The sequence below is a fragment of the Microdochium trichocladiopsis genome (assembly GCF_020744255.1).
Source record: "Microdochium trichocladiopsis strain MPI-CAGE-CH-0230 chromosome Unknown B0I36scaffold_1, whole genome shotgun sequence".
In the NCBI taxonomy this organism is placed as follows: Eukaryota; Fungi; Ascomycota; class Sordariomycetes; order Xylariales; family Microdochiaceae; genus Microdochium; species Microdochium trichocladiopsis.
In genome coordinates, this window is record NW_025763544.1 from 5861795 (window position 1) to 5882042 (window position 20248).

At 53.7% G+C, this 20248-nt stretch overlaps 8 protein-coding genes across 8 annotated transcripts; 5 read left to right on the forward strand and 3 right to left on the reverse strand.

Moving 5' to 3' along the window:
- Positions 1-4558: 4558 nt before the first annotated feature.
- On the forward strand, positions 4559-5413 carry B0I36DRAFT_345082 (uncharacterized protein; the record flags this gene model as incomplete). The annotated part of the gene is made up of 2 exons (XM_046156325.1): positions 4559-5224; positions 5282-5413. The coding sequence occupies 2 exons, from the start codon at positions 4559-4561 to the stop codon at positions 5411-5413; spliced, it is 798 nt and encodes a 265-aa protein (XP_046019540.1).
- An 858-nt stretch (positions 5414-6271) lies between these two features.
- B0I36DRAFT_392516 (uncharacterized protein) lies at positions 6272-6977 on the forward strand (the record flags this gene model as incomplete). The annotated part of the gene is made up of 2 exons (XM_046161435.1): positions 6272-6280; positions 6350-6977. The coding sequence occupies 2 exons, from the start codon at positions 6272-6274 to the stop codon at positions 6941-6943; spliced, it is 603 nt and encodes a 200-aa protein (XP_046019541.1). The 3' UTR covers positions 6944-6977.
- Positions 6978-7247: 270 nt separating this feature from the next.
- B0I36DRAFT_345084 (uncharacterized protein) lies at positions 7248-7776 on the reverse strand (the record flags this gene model as incomplete). The annotated part of the gene is made up of 2 exons (XM_046156326.1): positions 7248-7397; positions 7483-7776. The coding sequence occupies 2 exons, from the start codon at positions 7774-7776 to the stop codon at positions 7248-7250; spliced, it is 444 nt and encodes a 147-aa protein (XP_046019542.1).
- A 706-nt stretch (positions 7777-8482) lies between these two features.
- B0I36DRAFT_427683 (uncharacterized protein) lies at positions 8483-9727 on the forward strand (the record flags this gene model as incomplete). Its single annotated transcript, XM_046162432.1, is given in 3 exon segments — positions 8483-9091; positions 9278-9446; positions 9464-9727. The coding sequence occupies 3 exon segments, from the start codon at positions 8483-8485 to the stop codon at positions 9493-9495; spliced, it is 810 nt and encodes a 269-aa protein (XP_046019543.1). The 3' UTR covers positions 9496-9727.
- A 52-nt stretch (positions 9728-9779) lies between these two features.
- Positions 9780-10919, reverse strand: B0I36DRAFT_312919 (uncharacterized protein). The gene has a single exon (XM_046152561.1). It carries the CDS (start codon positions 10891-10893, stop codon positions 9946-9948), a length of 948 nt encoding a protein of 315 aa, XP_046019544.1. The 5' UTR covers positions 10894-10919; the 3' UTR covers positions 9780-9945.
- Positions 10920-15629: 4710 nt separating this feature from the next.
- B0I36DRAFT_312922 (serine protein kinase) lies at positions 15630-17469 on the forward strand. The gene is made up of 3 exons (XM_046152562.1): positions 15630-16268; positions 16379-16731; positions 16880-17469. The coding sequence occupies exons 1-3, from the start codon at positions 15761-15763 to the stop codon at positions 17273-17275; spliced, it is 1257 nt and encodes a 418-aa protein (XP_046019545.1). The 5' UTR covers positions 15630-15760; the 3' UTR covers positions 17276-17469.
- A 1193-nt stretch (positions 17470-18662) lies between these two features.
- B0I36DRAFT_23894 (uncharacterized protein) lies at positions 18663-19224 on the forward strand. Its single transcript, XM_046149657.1, has one exon. The coding sequence runs from the start codon at positions 18812-18814 to the stop codon at positions 19139-19141; it is 330 nt and encodes a 109-aa protein (XP_046019546.1). The 5' UTR covers positions 18663-18811; the 3' UTR covers positions 19142-19224.
- An 84-nt stretch (positions 19225-19308) lies between these two features.
- On the reverse strand, positions 19309-20181 carry B0I36DRAFT_358657 (carnitinyl-CoA dehydratase; the record flags this gene model as incomplete). Its single annotated transcript, XM_046158002.1, has 1 exon — positions 19309-20181. One exon carries the CDS (start codon positions 20179-20181, stop codon positions 19309-19311), a length of 873 nt encoding a protein of 290 aa, XP_046019547.1.
- Positions 20182-20248: the final 67 nt, after the last annotated feature.

The window sequence follows — 20248 nt, forward strand, 5'->3', positions numbered from 1 at the left end:
CTGTCTCATACCATAGCTCAGTACATACTCATATGAAAGAATATAGCAGCTAGACCTACCTCATTAAAATTGTCGACGAACGTCGCCACTTGCCTTCGATCCTAGCGTGGCGCCGAATAAATGCCAGTAATCTTACGTCCAAAGGATTTGGCTTCCAATATGTGGCCAACTGCTCCCGTTGGGGCTGGTCATCATCATCATCCGATGGCTGTCGGTAGCGGTGGAGAAAAGGGTTATGGTCTGGCTCGTGAGCGAAGAGATAATTAAAAACCAACAGCAGCATTGCAAGGAACGCGGTGCCCACGAAGCCAACGAAGACCTGCGTACCAATGAGCATCAGTTTGAGGATCTAGCAAGGCGCGATGGGTCTGGACAGTCCATACACCAATTCCCGAGATGTCCGCATTGGGCTCACGGCTCAGGCCGGGATAGTCATCGAACAGCGCTTGTATGGAGCAGTCGTACTGATAGTCGAAAGGGCGGTTTTCGCTCATTTCGAAAACAAAAGTTGAGGTAGGAGATCAATGGGAGAAAATCTGAGAGCGGGCCTGATGCTTGTCAGAGCGTAAGCACATATTATAAGAGCCTCCATCAAGTCGGTGACGCACCCTTGTGCTGACATGCGCCTCGCCAAGATGCATTCTGCAGCCTGTGCGGTTACTCACAGCGTGGCTATGTTCCAGGCCAGGCCTGGCAGCCTGACACATTACCACTATTCTTACGATACGACCCCGGCCAGGATCGCCGATGATCACTATTGATAGGCTCAACAGCTTATCAACGATATCTGCGTTGAGGCTTTTTCAAGCAGGTCGATCAGCCGCCTTCTCGACGCCTCCTCCATCCCCCTGGATGTAGGCGCTAATGATGAAAGCATCGATGTTTCCCGCATGTAGCCTGCCAGTGATGTTCACGGCACCGATAAAACAGGCCTGACACCCTAGTGTATGATAGTGATGGGTAAAGCCGGGCAATCGCTCCTGCTACAGGTGTGAGAGCTCCAGCTGGGACGAGTACATCTTGTGGCGGCAAGACGAACAATGTACCGAAGAAGCTCCCTGCCTAAGACTGACCGCAGCGTCTTTCGCAAGCCACCAGCACCAGAAGCGGACTCGCCAGCAAGTCAGAGGCATACTACGGCAACGAGCCTAGGCTACGAGGACTTGGGCATAACCTTTTGCTTATCGTTTCGATGATTTGCGATATTGTGCAGAGCCGCCAGGGTACATGCAATGTTCTTTTCGCTGATTCGGCTCGCTCGTTGGCGTTGATAAGCCTGGATGCCCTGGCAGCGAGTTGGGCAGGGATCATTGGTCACACTGCAGAAGCGACGTCACGAGATCATACTCAGCTACCAGCCTTTCACTCCGAGATGTGCATGAATCTGCCTTGCGACTGGGCGGCGCTTTAAAAACACCACCTCTTGTGATCGCAATTTTGCGATGCTGAAACCCCCTTTGTTCATTGTTTTGATCAGGGCAACCAAGCAACTCCCACAACGCGCTCCAAGGCTTGATCTACCTTGGGAAGAATCGTGGGCATCCGATATCTGTGAAGCCTAAGCTAATTGATTCACAAAAAATCATGACAGGATCGACTTGAGGTAAGGGGGTGAATCTGTGAGGAGTGGGCCGGAAAAATGGCGTACATTGCTCTCTACTAGGATCCAATCATAGATGTTGGCCCCCACCCTCCCTCAACCCGCGAACCCTTGCCATTGGGGGTTCCGGGAACCGTGCTTAGCAACATGAAATGGCTCTCAGCCATACAACGTGAATGTCTGAAGGCGAGTTCGCTGTATTCATAGAGCAAGATGTCTGGCACTGGCCCAGCAGAAGATATATGGGCCATGCTGATGTGACATTCTCGGATCCGTGGTGGTGGTGCAAAGGGACTTGCAGGCCTACTTGACAATGCCAGTAATTTTAGTGGGGTCGGCCGGCCATGCATTTCCAAGAGCACGCACCTTGTCGTACCGCAGGTACCTCGAAGTGTTCCATGGCTGTTGTTCGCCAGGCCGCTGATCTAAGGTAGACATTCTCCTGCAACAAGGCCCATGCACGCCTTACGGAACACGGCCAGCTTGTGCGTTATACTGGATCGCCTTCGCCTAGCATATTGCTTGTGTTGAAATAGGCAGATAGCCAGATCCTGGCTAATCCAAACATTCACCATTTTAACAACTTGCTGCTCCCCTTTCCTCCAAGCATGGCGACTGCTTTGCAGCAAGCCGCGGTGCACCCTTCGCTGCCCGCCAATTATGCCATACTACAGGTCGCTGAGCCCAAGCAGCTAGGCATAGGCCGACACGGCAAGCAGATGCAAGACATTGGCTTCTGGATCTGCGGTCTTGTCCTTTATCGCTGCGACTATTCCGATGGAGGCTTATGGGATCGCTATCTCGCAAAGATGCGTAACGACGTCGACTCATACCATCGCGAAAACGAGATGCAGGAAACTATGGCAAAAGTGCTTCACTAGACTATATATTCCAGGGCCGTAATGCTCTAATTGGAGCAAATGATGGCGTCGTTCGCGAAGCGTACGAATGAGCGTAACGGCCTCTCTTCCGAGCGCGAGAGGCCAGGTGCGGACGACCTGAGAACAGAGGTCTCGCTCAGTTCATGTATGCTCTCCACGTTGGTAAGGCTACCCTCGACAGCATACGCGCGTACGAGGAATACGCGAATTTTGTCATCCATAGACCAGAGGTTGTGATGACTATAGTCCACGCGCCGCATCCGCTCGAGCTCCCACCCTCATAAGGAGACAGCTCTGAGGAGGAGAAGAGCGAAGAAGAGCGAAGAAGAAGAAGAAGAAGAAGAAGAAGAAGAAGAAGAAGATGGTGATAATGAGGATGAGGACGAGATCTGTCTTGATAAGTACGACGTGGGCTGGATGTATGTACTCAAAGAGCTCTGCATGACAATATACGAACATATATTTAACCAGCAATTCCGGAGACATTGGTTCCCCCGTCCGCCGAGAACCAAAGATTCGAGACGCCCATATGGTGCTGTTCCCAGGCAGCAAGGAGTATCGAACTAGGTGGCGGAACAGTCTTGGCAGAAAGCAACAACCTCAAGACAAGCCCATGGAGATCATAAAGTTGCGCAACTTTTGTCCAAGAGAGCTGCGGGCAATCTCTCGAAGCTATACGAGGTCGGAACGGGTAGAGATTGGGCCGCAGTCACGAGAAGTCATGCGAATGGAATGTCTACAGCAAAACCGACTCTGAAAATACCGTTCCAGTATTCGTTCTGCCACATTCGGAAGCATTAGGAATTTCTCCATGTAATTAGTCATAGACGTAGTATCGATAGTGCGACCTCGGCTTGTCACGTGCGGATGATTTTCCTCCAATTACTCGCATAGCCTCATGATTGCATTCAACCGTCACCAACGACGGGCTGCGGCCAAAAGCGAATTTCATTCTGACGCCTATCGTGCCTCTGCCAAGCGTAACATGGAGGTAGGCGAGATGAAGAATCTTTCCCATTCCCACAGGAGCGGTGAATGATCTGCGAATGACAGGGTGCATGGAGCGAATTCAAGTGTTCGGTAAAAGCCCGAGCCGGACTCAACAGAAAGATGGTCAGAAATAGCAAGCGGATGGAACCGTGTGGGTTGCAGTCTTGGGGTCGGTGGTGGTTGAGCTGCGCATGATGAAAAGGGACAGATCTGTCTAGAAATTCCCAAAGCTAGAAAAGGCTCTATTTGTCTTTCAAGCAAACGAGAATGACGCCGCTCGAAAGGCAAAACATCGGCCTGGCCGTGCCATGGTCCTCGTAAGCTTCCTCGTACCAGTTGAGCTTTGGGATGAGAGCAAACTTGAGCACTTCATTGAGATAGAGATCTGCTGGTCACGGGACCATCGGGTGGTACCGCCTGTTGTTGCACATGATGTCGTACCCTTCGAAATTTGTCAATTGCGCTGTTGCCTTAACAAGGCGCAGTCAGAAGTGAAGGCAGTGCCATTTACGCCAAGACAATTCTCACCATTTCCTGACCGGAACTAGCCGCTTCGTATTCCTTCCGTTTATGAACTTGCGGGGAAGAGGAGAGGCGAATCAGCACCGCCATCAGGTGAACATGAGCTTGGGGGCCGACTCCTATATAAATAGGTGAGCCAAGCCACGTGGGGGCAGAGCCAGGAACACACGTGCGTGGAAACTTATTCAGCGCATTCCATGCAAGACTAGGTGCTTGAGGCTGAGCGGCTGACAACAGGGCAGTTCATTCGTCGCTGCCGAGTTAGGGTTGCCACATTCGGCCCTTGCCTCACGTCTGACGATATCTCAGCTACCTCCAGCGTCGGGAATGGATGTTAGGATTTGTCAATGATCACGGCGACAATTTTGGGTTTGGTCACAGGATATTTCGACAAGAGCCTGCGGTAGAGTCGCTGAGCATAGAGCAATCGTGAAACTGTATAAAAGCGCGAGGTTTTCCGCATTGTTGTAACATCTGAAGCAACACAGCCAAATACACTTTCAATCTACACACCTAGTACAAGCATCTTACTCAACTTCAATTTCGTCCTTATACACCATCAAGCATGATGTCCTTCTATTTTAGCGCATTGGCTGCTCTTGCAGTCGTCGCAACCGCGAGCCCACTCCCAAGCACATCGACACCTGCAGTTCCCATTCCTTCCCTTCCGGCATGCCCACCTATTTTCCTCCACAAAGAAGGTGCCCTATCTCTCCCAGTTGTTGCAAGGATCTTCGCAGAAATATCAACCGCGCCCTTCTCCGGCGCAGGGTCCGCCTCCGACATTGAGCAAATCCGCCAGACCATCGCGCGTTATCCCCTTGCTGTTGACAGCCGCGACTTTGATGTCCTCGACACTGTCTTCGCCCCCGATGTGAGCGCAAATTACTCGTCCGTCGGAGTCATGCACGGTGTGGAAGCAGTCAAGGAAGAGATCGCGGCTACGGTGAGCGTCTTCACGCACACGCAGCACCACACGGGAACTTCGGCAATCCAACTGTGCCGTGACCAGGGAGACGAGGTCGCGGCGATCAGCGCGACTTACACCATGTCGAACAACTTCATCAGTCCCGACGGGGCGTTCCCCGCCGTGGTGCCCCTGGACGGGGGGAGCGTTTCGTTCGTGTACGCGATGTATCAGGACATCTGGGTGCGCACGGCGGACGATTGTGACGATTCTGGTGAGGCTCCGGTGCAGTGGAGAATTCGTGATAGGGCTGTGCTGTTTCTGGTAAGTTACTCACTGGCCTTCTCCTGGCGTTTGACATTGTTGCTGTACATACAATAGGCAATAAGCTTCCCAACCCTCGCCAATTTCGTGCTTTTGTGGCAATTCGCTGACCACTACTGGCACAGGGACCTCTTGCGGGCACACTACCTGATGGCCTATTGTAAATCTTGGGAACGCCTGGCAGTCTGAAGATTGGCCCCGACAAGTAGTCTTTGACGAAACTCTCGGCAAACAGGTGACAGACTGAAGGTAATAGCCAACGAGGGAGAGCGAGCCGAGGACACACGATCAGAGGACCAATTATAAGGGGATGACCTTTCACCAGCATTATTCCAAACACTTGGATTACCGTACACTTATATATTTCATAAATCAGTTGTAGCTACATCATTTTCCACAACTAAGGAGCTTAAGCACTCCACTATTGTCAAGGCCTCGTCGAGAGTCGATACCTGCTCAGGCATAGATCACTTTTGCTCCTCTCCACACCTTGCTTACCCCTTGTTCAACAGCGTGTGCTCTGTTTCGCACTTGTGACGGAAGCGCTCTGCAGCATCTCAGCATCGCTGCTGTCGAGGGCCTTGCCGTCCGAAGCAGCGTCGGAGAAGCGCAACATGGTTGCTGCTTGACTTGCTCGACGGCTGCTTGAGGACAAGAGCGAGGGAGAAGGCGAGAAAGGGGAGAATAGAGTCGAGACGATGATGCCTCGAGCCGAGAGGGGCAGAGGAAACAGGTTGTCGACGACAAGCTGGGGAGGGCCACAAGTCGACCGACTTGAACTTGCCATGGTCCACAAAATAAAGTCCCAGCTGCTTGTCCATGCTGGGCGAGAGCAGCCCCACTCTGGTGACTCGCTGGCCACACCACTTACACGTTCCCACCCACAGGACATTGACGGAAGGACGCTCCCACTGCATCAGTCTTGTTGGGTCTGAATCTCAGCTTTACAAGTGCACGCTCTCGAGCACATAAAAAGCCAGCCATGGGCTCAGACAGTCTGGCATCATGCTCTGCTACACTCAACCCAGCCAAATCAGGCCACACACCATGCAGCCCGCAAAAGCGACCAGGCGCAGCTCGCCTCCCCTACCAGCAGCAAATCAGAATGCACAACGCTCGTCAAAGTCACCACCTCCTGTCAGTCGCCCGAAAACACCCCCAGACGCCAACCAGAACGATCCCGTCTTCTTCTTCAAAGCCAACGAACAGAATGGCGCCTTTTGCCAGTGGTACCCTGCCACCTTCACCGTCACCAAGCAAGAAATGTCCGACCTAGTGGGCCACGAGATAGACCCCGACGACCCCTGGACACCCATCTACTTCAACTGCGCCGAGCAGTTCATGATGTACTGCAAAGCCGGCCGCTTCCGTGACAAGACGACTCAGCAACTCATCCTCGCGACAAAGGACCCGAAAGAGCAAAAGCGGATCGCGAGCAAAGCCAAGGGCTTCGACGCACAGAGCTGGGACAAAATCAAGAGCCAGGTCGTTGTGGCTGGCAGCATAGCCAAGTTCGAACAGAACCCCAAGCTGCGAAACCTGCTTCTCGACACTAGAGACCGGCTGCTCGTTGAGGCGGCATCGGAGGATCGGGTATGGGGCATTGGACTCACTGCAAAAGAGGCCATGATACCACAGAACAGGAAAGAATGGGGGGAGAACAGACTGGGAAAAGCGCTGATGGAAGCAAGGAAGCACTTGCGTGACAATCGGGTTTGAAGCTCGTGGTTGTGACTGTACATGAGAATGGGACAAGTCAACAAACTGTCAGAGCGAACGTGATTCTTGCTTTGAGAATGGCTCTCGGCAGGAAATGAAACATAAGAGAAATCGGTGTTGGTATTGGTGTACAGTCATGAAGACGAGTCAGCACATAAAACACATTTTTCATTTCTCGAATATGACCTTGATATTTGCGTGATTGATGAGTTGCAGATGGCGTTGGTCATCTCGACCACCTTGTCCATGCTCTCTCTACGGCGGCGACCATCATGAAGGCGAGCAGAGCTGTCGAATCTGCCACTTAGGTGTGCGTGGAGAATCCGCCGCCCCAGTCAGCCCAGAAGGCGCGCTCGACCATCTGCGACGACAAGATGGCGATATTGTCGGCGTTGTCGGCGATGAGGGCTTTGGGGTCCGAAACTACAATGTCGCCAGGCACAGGGAAGCCCGTCTACCAGACGCTCTTGTCTTCGATGCACTGATTGACGGCTGCCGGGTCCCCGAATTGGCAGTGGGTGTGGAGCTGCGCCATGTACTTGCCGATCTTGACCCATTTTGCGGTCGATGCCATACGTGTTCAAGAGGTCGTCGTGGAAGCCGTCCTCGTTGGTCAGGGTGCAATGGATTTCGGGCATGTCGGGCACCTCCAAGTCGTGGCCGCTTGGGATATTCGTAGGGCAGTCGACGGGCACCAGGCGGTCACCGGTCCGACAACCACTCGAGGTCTCACAATGGGCACAGTCGCCAAAGGGCCCCGTGTAGTCGGAGCAGCAGAAAACAAACTTCTTCTCGGCGCAGCTCCAGAAGCCCGACTTCTGGGCGCCCCGCATCGAGGCGACCAGCTGTGCTGGCACCAGCCGCGCGATGCGGTCTGCGTAGATCTCGAACTTCGCGTCGTAGCCGTCCGTGATTGTCTACTGGTACTTTTGCAGCGCCCCATCCAGCATCTTGGCCTGCGCACCCACCAAAGGCTGCTCGCCATCTAGGCTGGTGTCATGGTGGTCAAAGACAAAAGAACGAGTTTGGTGGAGGGCGAGAGATGCCAGCCGTCACGGATGGATGAAGATGAAGCTGCTCAATGCATGGCTAAGTACTAAGTAGCCAAGAAGGCGAGATGACCTGCTGTAATAGCCATGGCGAGACGATAGACCAAAAGACCAAGGTACGTATAATATGCATGTCATCGCTCCATGAGCATAGACCTCTACGTGTGCTTGTCATTTGGCCGGGGTCAAAGATGTTGGTTCCATGGGTTGAATGCAGTACTATAGTAGTGAGGCCGCGGTAGGGTATTAGGCAACAACAGGTACCAAACATAAAGTACGTTAGCGTATTTAAAGTAGTTCGACTTTGGCCGGTTTCTGCCGGTCTACATAACTCATGCGCCTTGCAACAAGTGCCTGCAAGTCTGCAAGTCTGCGGAGATGTGCAATCTCGCTGTCGCAAAATCTCCTGTCGATTCCAACCTCCAGAGAACCCCGGCCCTGCCTTCCCTTCGGGTGGCCTCACAATCGTGCTACATTCTCCATCTCCGCCATGGCACCGTCCGATGCCGATGCCGATGCCGACACCTTCCACGCCTTCCCGTCTCTGCCGGCCGAGCTGCGGTGCATCATCTGGCGCCTCGCTGCGTTCCCCCGCATCGTCACGCTGCACCAGCGGCCGCCGAGGCTGGGATCCAAGCGAAATCCAAAATACCTCGTCGACCAGTACTTATTCCATTGCGACTCGGTGCCGGCCGTCCTTCATGCCTGTCGCGAATCGCGCAGAGAGGCGCCCTACGTCCGCACCCTCCGCGACCGCAAGAGCCCACGTTACATCTGGCTCAACTACGAGCTCGACACCGTCCGCTTTGTCGACAACGCCATCTTCCTTGACAGACTAAGCGACCAAGAGTGCGCCGCCATGAAGCGCATTATACTGCACTTCAGCGAGATCGACCCTAATTACTTCGCAGTCGGCGTAAACGATCTGGACAGGTTTTGCAACCTCGAGAGCGTGCAAGTACATACCGCATATGGCTTCGCTCCGTGGAGCCATACGGTAGGATTCCTCGAACGTGCATTTCAACATTGGTTTGGGGGCTGCAACGACGGGTGGGTGTGTCCCGAGATCAGCTTGATAGACCTCGAGACTGGCTTCGAGGTAAATCGGGAGAACCAGCACACGCACTGCGACCTGGCACCAGTCGGGGTCCCGCGCGCGCCTAGGGTCCGCAGTAGGGGCGGTAGGGGTGGAAGGGGCAGTAGGGGCGGAGCAGGGGCAGAAGGGCAGCACGGGCAGTAGGGCGCAAGGGACTGAAGCATGTCCCTCTGAAATCTTCAATGGTAGCTAATTTCCCCCGGTCCGGAATTTCGCCGGGCACCGAAATCCGGCTCTGATTTTATTGTCCGATCGGTCAGGGAACTAGGCAGCAATATGCGCCTAGCCAAGAACACGCTTCCCCAAACGACACTCTTCAACAATCACGATCTCTTTGAGAACAGCGAGACATCTCTGCGTACGGCTGTCGACCAGCGCACCGTCGAGTATCACGACTACCTGTATGAAAACCATATACAAGGAAAATGGGAAGAGGCAGGCATGACGGTCGGGGAGACGACAGATTCGGCCTGCAACAAACTCTTTGGCCTCAAAAGGCGCTCCCTACGGTGCGGCAGCATACCACTTCACCGCAGTCGGGCCGGACCAGGTCTACAAGATTGCGTGACAACAGTTCACATCTGCAAGCTTTATGGAATTGCTGTTACAGGCGTGCTAGAGGCTGGCGCATAAGGTAGAATCCATTTCACTTCATGGAGAAATATCACGTATCAATCTATGTCAGTTCAGCGTCATATCGAACTGTATTTTGAATGCAGTGCAATGCTCTCGAGACCAGGGCATGTAACATCGTCACCACCGATCCAAAGATTCACGGCCTTAGGGCCGCCGGAGCCCCGGGCTAAGCCGGCTTATCCGTCTCTACTGGCCATGATTGTTCGCAGCTAACTCCATCTTCATCTTCCAGCCTGCTCTTGCAGCCGCCTGCGTTTTCTTTGTTCCTCAAGTATACGTTCGGCAGCTGTGCTATCCGGCAGACTGACGTCCTTCTCATATAGGTCCGGCCCATGCTGCTGAGCTCCAATGTTGATAAAAAGTTCATGGATGTCGTCCGCAGGCAGCCAGGTCAACGTATCCCAGAAGAGCCGTCTTCTGTCGATTCCATCGCAAAACTCGGGGTGCCAACACCATCGTTGATCTTGGTCAGGTACCACGCCTGGGCTGAAGTACCACACACCCCACAGTCGTCTGTCATGCAGCAGCGACGTCGTGGCACCATCAGCAGACCCTCCGACACCTGAAACGGGAACGATCGCTGGCACGGTAAAGGAGAGCTCTGCCTGTCGCAGTTTAGGCATCAGGCAGCCGCACGCCTTCGCAAATGCTTCGAGAACAGGAGATAGGGTGCCTTCATGGTCGGGCAGCACAGCTGTGCCCCTGCCAGCGATCGAGAACGTGTGCTGCCGAGTCGAGAAGCTCTCCGTTTCTGATTGCCTTGATACGGGCACGCCATCTTGGGATAGATGACTATTGGAATAGCCTGGCGGACTCTCATTCTCGGTGCTGATGGCGCCTCCTGTTCGTGGGTCATTGCCGTTGCGCATGGAAAAGTACGTTCCTCCCGAAGGCCTTCGACCATCAAGGTGGACCCGGATGCTTTCGAGGGACTTCCAGCGGCAGGTCAAGCCATCACCGTAGTCCGGGTCCTTGTCGGTGCACGAGCTTGGTGGCCAGAAGAGCGATGAGTCGAAGGTTCCAGAAAGATTGAGGCTTTTTAGAGCTGGAAGACTTGCAATTGCTTTGCCCAGGGCGTTGCTGAGCATGTCATAATCGCTAGTGCCCGTGTCCGTAGGGTTGAGATTGCCATGAGTAAAGTTGTCCGCCCATGGGATTGGCATCCACATAGAGATGGAAAGGACTTGTAAGTTCGTAAGGTCAGCCAGGTGTCTGGCGACAGCATCGGTGAACATTTGCCGATGGACACGGCGCAGGTCCAGGTATTTGATCTCCCAAATATTCAGCCGCCAGACCGCCCGCACGAGGTTGGGCATGCAGGCAGCCAACGCCAGGGGAACGTGATCACAGACGTTTCTGGTATGAACACGCTTCCTGAAAGCGCCGATTACTGGCACGGCAGGCAGTTCTGAGTCGGGTAGGAGGTCGACGTGAGAGTATCGGTGCCGCCAATTGTACAGATCCAGGATTCGGCCTTCCACCCCTGGCGTCGAATCTCCAGGTTCTCTCACAACTCGATCTATCATTCCCGCCACCCACTGCGGCGTGAAGCGGCGCAAGAACGGATGGTCAGCCGAGGAATAGACGTCGTTGAGTACAAGTGTCAATGAACCCGCCCTCTCATGATGCTCGTCCCAGTGCTGCAGCATGCTGAATAGGCTACGAATCGCGGCAGTGAAGGCCATGTTGTTCGCTGCCCTGTCTTCGTCATTTTCGAACAACCCCCTTTCTTCATCCGTATATTCACGAAGCACGACCGAGAAATATATTGAACGAACGTGATTGCGGCGGCTGTAGACACCGTCGACAATCAACCTAAAGCGATCTAGTTCAGTACTCCTCAAGTGTATTTCTTGAAATGTCAGCTTTTCCATGGTTGCCTGCCACATGCGTGAGACTGTTACCATCGCAAGCCGGGCAAGCTTGTCGTCCTGCAGATATTGTGCAATGCAATCGCGGATCTCTGCTGGTACAAGTTCCATGGCAGTCGATGCGTAGAAGGGTGGATGTAGGGGGTCGTGACGCTGTTTGTGCAAGGTGAGGTCTGAGAGACAGAAGCGCTCTCTTATGTTGTCTACCCCTCTTCTCCCCGCTTGCCACGGACCAACAGCAGTATGTTATAGCCATACCACCCAGGCGTTACTCCTGAAGTACAAGGCTGTGCTGGCTGAGTCAGCAAGTCTGCCCTGAAGCCATGGTGTACGCGTAGATATAGTAAGACGACAGCCAGTATGAGACCCTTCCTCCCTTGTGTTGATCAAGCGCTCTAGAGATTCTCTACACAGGTTGTAAGCCTCAATTCCGATTACCTACGTCACTCTATCTTACAGTTTTCAGCTCTCTATGAGTTGTACCTCGTGTACTATTGGTCGCATCGCTTAAAAGCCACCTCAGCCCGAAGATATGTGATACATCTCCATACAATGACATTGATCTCGGCTGTCGGGGAGGTGGGCCACAGCCGATGGTGGTCCAGACTTGTTTCTCCTCCTTCCACGGTTCTTTCATGCGTATATCCATCCTCTTGTACTTGTTGGGATGGACTCGTTCTGAGCCAGGCTGGCAACTGGAACCATCAACAAGTCGGGAGGACTTCCTGGAAAGACTGTCTAATCAGCAGAATGCATGTACGTTTTGGACGACATTTCTGACGGGCCAGAGTGTTCTGACGGGCCAGAGTGTACTGACGGACCAAAGCGATAACTATCAGTAGATTGGACTGCGACTACTCTGCTCTCCTCGGCCGCCAAGACCAGCTTCACAAGTCCAGCAGTGAAGGCAGACTCTCAGCTTTGATTCTCAGCCATGACATACACGCCTCACATGGCTACTATCAATTTGCCCTCTGGACCCTCCAAGTCTGCTTGATCCAACACACCTGGATCGTCTTTAGCAATTTTGCTTGCTTTGCGGAGACAAGCAATCACCGCTTCGTTAGTGTGGGCCGGGATGTGCCGGTGCTTTGGGCCTCCACCACTTCCAACATCAGCGGGGAAGCCTGAGGTTTTCACTCATCTCTCCAGTCGGGTAACAGGCTCTGTGGCGCCCATAAATAGCTTACCCTGCAGAAACTGATGCTCAAGTTGTATGGCACGCAATCTGCTAGATGGTGAGAGTGAGCATCCAGCTTACGGAAGCGACCAACAAGCGAGGAATGTTGTTATGCGTGGGCGCGGCCGATCATCATTGTGGCTGAGGTGCATCAAAAGCGGCCGCGAAGAATTCCGCGCTTGATGGACGATGGTCCGTTATGTTGACCAAGCAGACATTCTAGCCGCTGTGGGGGTTGTTCGATACAGGAAGAAAGAGAAACGTCTATGCCAGCTTGCTCGTCTCTGCCGTGATTGTGAGACACATTCTGCACGCAATCTCGTGTGAGAGCTGGCATTTATGGTGTCAACTGAGCGCGGCGTGCTTGGTGTCGAACCACTCGCGAACATCCAAGGACACAGGGGTCACGTTTGTCACGGGGCGAACATAGATTCTTACTGAAGGACAAGCAAATCCGCAGCCTTGAGCAGAGTGACGCGAGCAGCAATGCCTCAACCTTGCGGCTTGAACTACGAGTGGGGGCAAGCCGGAATGCTGGCACGCATGTGACGCTCCAGACATTACTCGTGGCGATTCCGATTACCCGGACATATTGGCTGGACTGACCGCCGACCAACACACCCTTTGACCTTCTCTTCATATGCTTTCGTGCCTAGGTCCCGGGTGAGCTCGCCGCTGTGGCACGGGGAGCAAGCGGTGATGGGATGTTGGTGCTGCTCCATATGCATGACCGAACCTTAAACCCAAAGTCCTGCCCTTGAACATGTATTTATTCCGCCCCGATCTTCCCGTGTCATACGCGGTTGCATGTACGTCGCTAGCGTCTGGATGTTTGAGCCCCTTGTTGTCTGTTGTTGGAGCGTGAATTCCAGCCAGCTGCCTTGAAAAGGGTTTCGCACCCTCCTTGCTTGTCTCCGCCAACGAAAAATTGGTAGACGCCTTGATGGCGACCGAGGCGATTTCTTTGTTTCCATGCCACCGCTTTTCATTACACAGACTCCTCTCCATTCCTCCCAGTTGGAATGTGCACGTTATGTGCCATTTGTGCTGTCCGCATGCACACTCCTGATGATTTGCGCGGCAGTACGGCATCATGGCAGAGGCTGCTTCCCTGAGATGCTTGTCTCGTGCATCTGTCAGAAACTCATGATATTGTGGCTCAGTGCTCTGGTACAATCATCACTATATATCGTGGCATTGTGCAGTTGGTGTGTTCTTTTGACACCCATTCCCTCAAGAACAAACAGGAACAAATTGACACACGGTGATTGACTTAGTGAGTGGCTATCCTAACGTAAGATTTAAGATCTTTGATTACACGTTAGAACGAGAATGGGTTGTGAAACGAGTGATAAATGCCATGCCTATGAGAGCTGTAGGTCAAGATGGAAAGGAATGAAGAGAGGGAAATCTGGAGTTTGATTGCAAAAGCGCGACACAGAAGCAACTTGTTAAGTAAGTGTACTCCGTCAGGGTCCAGGCGGGTGCTCTTTGCCCAAACCAATTTTCCAGGTGGTTTGCGATACCCCACCCGAATGAGGCCGAAGGAAAAGAAAGAAATCAAGGGAGTTCATGCTGCCTTACTTCCCCTTGCCTGACTCACGCCTTAGGCTTCTCATCAGTCGTCGTAGGCTTCTCGTCAGTTTTTTCATGTTCGTAGATTTCATATCTGAGGTATTGACCATCAGGCTTCTCGTAGATATGAAGGACCTGGTGCTTTTCGGCTGCTTTTTGGGCGTCGGTCTGGAGGCGCCAGGTACTACGACGCTCTTTATCTTTGATTGTCGTATGTGGTGCGCTCATAGTGAAGAACGCTTGTTAACCCGTGCATCCTCGTTCCACATTGGATCCAGGTGTTTATGCAAACTCACATGCGTTTAGCGTGTTTGAATTCCCGATAGAGCGGGTGCTTTTCGATCAAAGACTCGACGGTTTCGAAATTCTGAAGCACCTCCTGTGGACTTGCGTAACGTGAAATAACTGCGACTTTCTTGAAGTGCTTTGTACTACGGGTGATCCAGTATATGGTCTGGCGAGTCGAAGAAGCCATGGTAACCTCTCTCGCTATCTTGGATATTGCCTTAAGCAGATTGCAGTGATTGTAGTGATGGACTTGGTATTTTTTGGTGAAGGAGCAGATGTAGATGCTCTTCTGCATGAGTGGCAGCAGATGGGGAGTGAGGGACACGGTCTTATATGTCGGCTTCGCCGCTGAATCTTCTTCATTTTGTCACTGTTGGACGCCTTTGTTTTGAAGCAGAGCTTGCAAAGCAGCGTCAGAGGGGAAAAGTCTTTGTCGAGTCCAGATCTGACTTCAAGAGCCACATTCATTGGTTGACACACCAGACTGGTCATATCAGCAGCCGAGGGATGTCATTGTTGGGTGGCAGGTGAAGATCAAAGAGTGCCAATGCTTGGAACTGTTCCAGCACTTAGGCACCCTGCTGCGGGACGTTGTGCTTCGCCGCAGTAAAGAGTGAATAACCCAAAAAGTTCGGTACGGCTGCCTCCACTGGAATTCAGGATCCAAACCAGCCGTGGTCACTAACATGTAAAGTACCTACGACTTTTGACAGAATGGCCAAGCACGGAAATGGTTTGTGCTGGTTGTCGGCAGCCATCCCTGTTGAGCAAACACCCGAGGATTCTCACCGCGTCCGCCAATATGGCGCACATGCCTGGATGTTGGCACGCCGCATTGGCAGGCTTCGTGCTGTACGCCCGCACATGCCCAACATTGTTTGTGGTGGGGACGCGGCGTGCACATCACGTGGCTTGTGGGTGCCAACCAACACCACAGGCACTGGCCAGGCGACTCCGCGTCAACACATATTCTCCAGCAGCACCCTCGACATGTCTTTGAGCGTCAGCCGTTCTTGGGCGGTCGCAAGGCCGTTGGTCTTCTTGAACGCTGCCGCCCGGACGTCTGAATCCAAACTCCAGTCCCTTTCCACATCCCATTTCCACCATTCGACCCCGCCACACATGGCGGCGCCTGGCCCATACACCTGCGGCTTCCCCGTCGAGCCACTCGACAGGTACGAAACTGGAGGTTATCATCCAGTGCGACTCGGAGACACATTCAGTCAAGGCAGATACGGCGTCCTCCACAAACTCGGCTGGGGAGGCTACTCGACGACTTGGCTCGCTCGCGACGGCTTAGAGAACCGCAATGTGGCCCTCAAGGTCTCGTCGGCGGACGCTACCATCAAGAAAGGCCCGGGCGAGAAAGAGATACTCCAGATTCTTTCTGCACTTCCCAAGTCCCACTCTGGGAATGCTCACATTGTGTCGTTGCTCGACTCGTTCATGGTCAACGGGCCCAACGGAGCACATAGTTGCCTCGTGCTCGAGCTGCTCGGCCCATCCGTGTACGAAACAAACCTGAATGCTTTCATGAACTACGCATTTCCAGCTTCCCTGGCCAAGAAGACTGCCGCCCAAGTCCTCAGCGGCATCGATCTCATGTCTCGTCATGGAATAGGACACGGAGGTAAGTAAGCTAGCACAGCACACGTCGCAAGAACCAACGATGCCTTCGCCACTCAATCTTCATCACGAGGATGCACAATTTACAACTTCTGACTCTGGCAAAATGAGCAGATCTCAGCACAAATAATCTCGTGTTCAAGATCCCAGAAATCGACCGTCTACAGGAAAGAGAGCTCCTCCAGCTTTACAGCGACCCAGAAACGACACCCGTCAAGAGAGAAGGCGGCGGGCCAATCGGTGATGAAGTGCCGCCATATCTCGTAGATCCTGCAGAAATATCCCACGGCATGGTGAAGCGAGCTTTGAGCACCGACCCGTGTGTCAAGATCATCGACTTTGGCGAGGCATTCTTAGACGAAGACCGGCCGCTTAAACTCAACACTGCGATTACTGTTCGAGCACCAGAAATCATTTTCGGAGATGAGCTGGACTGCAGGGTCGATTTGTGGGCTATGGGATGCATGGTATTCCGTTCTCGTACTCCTTCAATGGCCTCTTGCTCCTTACCTCTGCGAACTGCCCTTTCTAACTTTCTCCATCTCACTCTCTGTGCCTCTTTTAGCCTCTTTCAAGGCGTCATTCGTGGCTGACATTCTCTCCATCTCCGTGTAGCTCTTCGAGCTAGCAGCAGCCCAACCGCTCTTCGAAGCAACCTCTGAAAAAGGAATCGTCGCACAAATGCTCGGGATGAGCCCCGACAGGCGACTCCCACCGCGGTGGCAGGACAATTGGCACGCCATGCTATCAACCGGAAATAGTAACGTCGGCGATTATCTCGACTGGACTCTCGACAAATGGCTGGAGGAAACATACTCGTTTCACGCCCCCGAAACGACATCTGCTACTACTACGGAAGACTTGTTCTCGAAAAATGATTTCGCGGATATCTGTCGGCTGATGAGGAAGCTGATGAAATTCGAGCCTGGGGAACGGGCGGAGGCAATTGAAATCCTCGAAGATCCTTGGTTTCGCGATTCAAAATTGCAATCGCGTTGTGAAGATTGTTGATGATAGAGCCACCATGAGATTCAGCGATGGTGTGCTACAATGACGTGGCCTTGGACTAAGAAATAGAGTTTGATGCCTCTCCGGCGGCGATCCTGACAAAGAAGACAGGTCCATGTCTACGTGCTTCAGATTTGATCAAAGGATATGGTTTTTTTGAACCCCGGCCACGGCGCATGGACAATGGCTTTCCTCGCCCGCCCCTTGACGGATTCGCCAGCGACTTTGGCCAACAGACGTTTGCCCTGCATCATCTTTAGAAACCACGGGGTGGTTACCTGGAGCATGGCAGCACTCCACAGAACATGAAAGGACGGATTCAATGCAACCCACTAGTCGCTGTTTCGTCTGTGAGCAAGACCGTACACAGAAATCAAATCCAAGCGCAGTGTTGGCACGTAGACAACAACGCAAGCCACATCTGGAATCTGCAAGAACGTGGGATAAGTTGTGCGTTATGTGCCAGTCGTTGGAAGGATCGGCAGGAATGCAAAGCCGCTTGAGCTATTCATCGCGAGTAGGCAAACACGACCCCCTGAAGCTTGCTGAAGCCACACCGGCATTGCAATCCGTCGGGATGAGATCCTGCCTGGTGAAGTTGGTCGCGCGTGATTGCGTCAAAGGACTGGCTCTTGGGACAGATGACATGGTCAGTGGAGCGCTTGATGGTGGGCACATCGGCAAGGCCCGTGCTGCCGCCTTCGCAACCAACATTGGGCTGTGCCCGACCTTGACTTCGTGCTCACCGTCTCTCTATCGACCCAACACCTCTCTCGTTCATCCACTGATACTCCCCCTGCGTCGCCTTTCTTCGGGCAGCTTTCTTCTCAGATCTCATCTCCTGCTCTGCAACAATGTATTCCTCCCACCGCTATACCTTGCCCTACCCAGTCGGCATCAATTTCACGCTTCAAGCTCACACACCGCCACCTTCGCCCGAACAAGCCCGCCTCAATTTAAGCCAGAGCATACCTGCACGAGCACCATTCCTTGGAGGCGCCCCTCAGCTGAGATTTCTGCGGGGGCTTGATACCGATCACCCCCGCAAAGCCCAGATAGTGCTATGTGAGGTTTCGCAGCCGTCTAGTGGACCTCCCATTCAGATGGTTGCCAAGATGTACGACCCCATGTTTCGCCCTGGCCACATTCTACCAATTGGAAGACCCAAGCTGGGACGAATCACCCAACGAGTACACAGAAATCGATTACAGCCGTGAAGCGGCCGCATATCAGCGCATTGAGTCATACAGGACGACATGCCCTTTTCCTGATAGCATACCCAAGTATTTCGGGACCTGGTCAGTTGAATTGACGGACCCCAACGAATCCAGAACCCCACCGAGGCGACGTGCCGTGTGTCTCATTCTGCTTGAGCATATCCCAGGTATCAGTATACTGAACCTGGCCGTGTCTGACGAGAAGGAGTACGATTGCTATAACGAGGACTATAGATTGTACGTCTTTACTCGGATCATAGAACTGGATTCATGGCTTGCACACATCGGCGTCCCTCACAGCGATATCTGGCCACCAAACGTCATGCTTGACCCACCACCGGTCCGGGATGACCCTGCCTCGGCCCAGCTCCGGCCAAGGGTCATCCTGCTCGACTTCGACTCGACTGAGATTGAGGAAGCCTCAAAGGACCGTTGGCCCCGAAATCCAATCAAAAAATGGTGGACCGGTTTCGATACCAGGTTGGCAAAGTGGTGCCCCAGGTGGTGGCGACTTGACCTCCCCGAGCGTCGGAGATGGCTCTTGAAGCAATTCGGGGGAAGTTCCACCTACCAAATGGCAAAGGATATGGGTGATCCGGAACGCTTGACGGCTGCGGATGAAATGTACCTCGATATTTGGTCCCATTCCTAACTTGGCCCAGGCTCAGGCAACACGCTAGTCCGGGTCTGCATGGGTAGCACTTTTAGAAGTGCTGCTTGCTCATGGAGGATCATCCCTCCCACGAATGTTCAAACAATTGCTCACACGGCCGCGATTTTGCACTATGTGATCATACTTTGGAGAGCTTCGCCCGTGACCTAAAGTTTGCCTTTGCCAAATGATGAAAAGTCGCCGTGTCGCCCAGCTCCCTTGCTGAACCCAGCAGCTCCCTGCACGCCCTCGAGCTCGACCACGGGGAAGCCTTTGTCCCATTCGTTGCTGATCGCGTCCCCAAACGACCTCGCGTCGAACGCGGCATGGTACGCCGACGCGCGATCGGCCCTCATGCACGCCTGTGGGAACGCCACCAGCTGCTGGGCAATCTTCTTGGCCTCGGCCAGCGCTTGTCCTTTCGGCACTACGCGGTTTGCCAGGCCCATGGCGAGCGCCTCCTGCGCGCCGACGGGGCGGCCCGTGAGGATCAGGTCGAGCGCCCGGCCGAGCCCGACAATGGCAGGCAGGCGCACCGTGCCCCCGTCGATCAGCGGCACGCCCCAGCGCCGACAGAAGACGCCCAGCACGGCGTCCTCCTCGATCACGCGCATGTCGCCCAGCAGGCTGAGCTCGAGACCCCCGGCTACGGCGTGGCCCGCGACGGCGCAGATGAGCGGCTTCTGGAGGAGCAGTCGCGATGGGCCCATGGGGCCTCTTGTGCGTGGGCCGGTAGGGGGCTTGATGCGGTCAGTCGTGCTGTCCGGGTTGTCCACTTGGGTCGCCCCTCGGGCTGCTGGGCTCAGTTTATTCATGGCGGCAACCTCGTGGAGGTCGGCGCCAGCACAGAAACACCCGTTCGAGCCGGTCAGAATGGCTACTTTCTGCGCCGGGTCATCGTCGAAATTGATGATTGCTGTGTACAGTTTTCTGCTCGTGGCAGGGTCAACGGCATTGCGTCGGTGAGGTCTGTTGATGGTGATAACGGTAACTCCGTCGGGGTTGGAGTCCACCAGGACAGCGTCAGGTTCGGGGTCCATTGCACGCTCTCAGTCCACGGTCAATGGCAGACAATAGAAGAGGAAGAGCTTGGGTAGGTAGTCTATC

What these genes read in the sequence shown, in the direction of transcription:
- B0I36DRAFT_312922 (XM_046152562.1), top strand. Translation starts at nt 15,761, where the DNA reads ATGGCGGCGCCTGGCCCATACACCTGCGGCTTCCCCGTCGAGCCACTC. An exon ending in TCATGGAATAGGACACGGAG is followed by an intron (nt 16,269 to 16,378) that starts GTAAGTAAGCTA and finishes CAAAATGAGCAG; the next exon opens with ATCTCAGCACAAATAATCTC. An exon ending in TGTGGGCTATGGGATGCATG is followed by an intron (nt 16,732 to 16,879) that starts GTATTCCGTTCT and finishes ATCTCCGTGTAG; the next exon opens with CTCTTCGAGCTAGCAGCAGC.
- B0I36DRAFT_312919 (XM_046152561.1), bottom strand. Translation starts at nt 10,893, where the DNA reads ATGTGGATGCCAATCCCATGGGCGGACAACTTTACTCATGGCAATCTC.
- B0I36DRAFT_23894 (XM_046149657.1), top strand. Translation starts at nt 18,812, where the DNA reads ATGCTTGACCCACCACCGGTCCGGGATGACCCTGCCTCGGCCCAGCTC.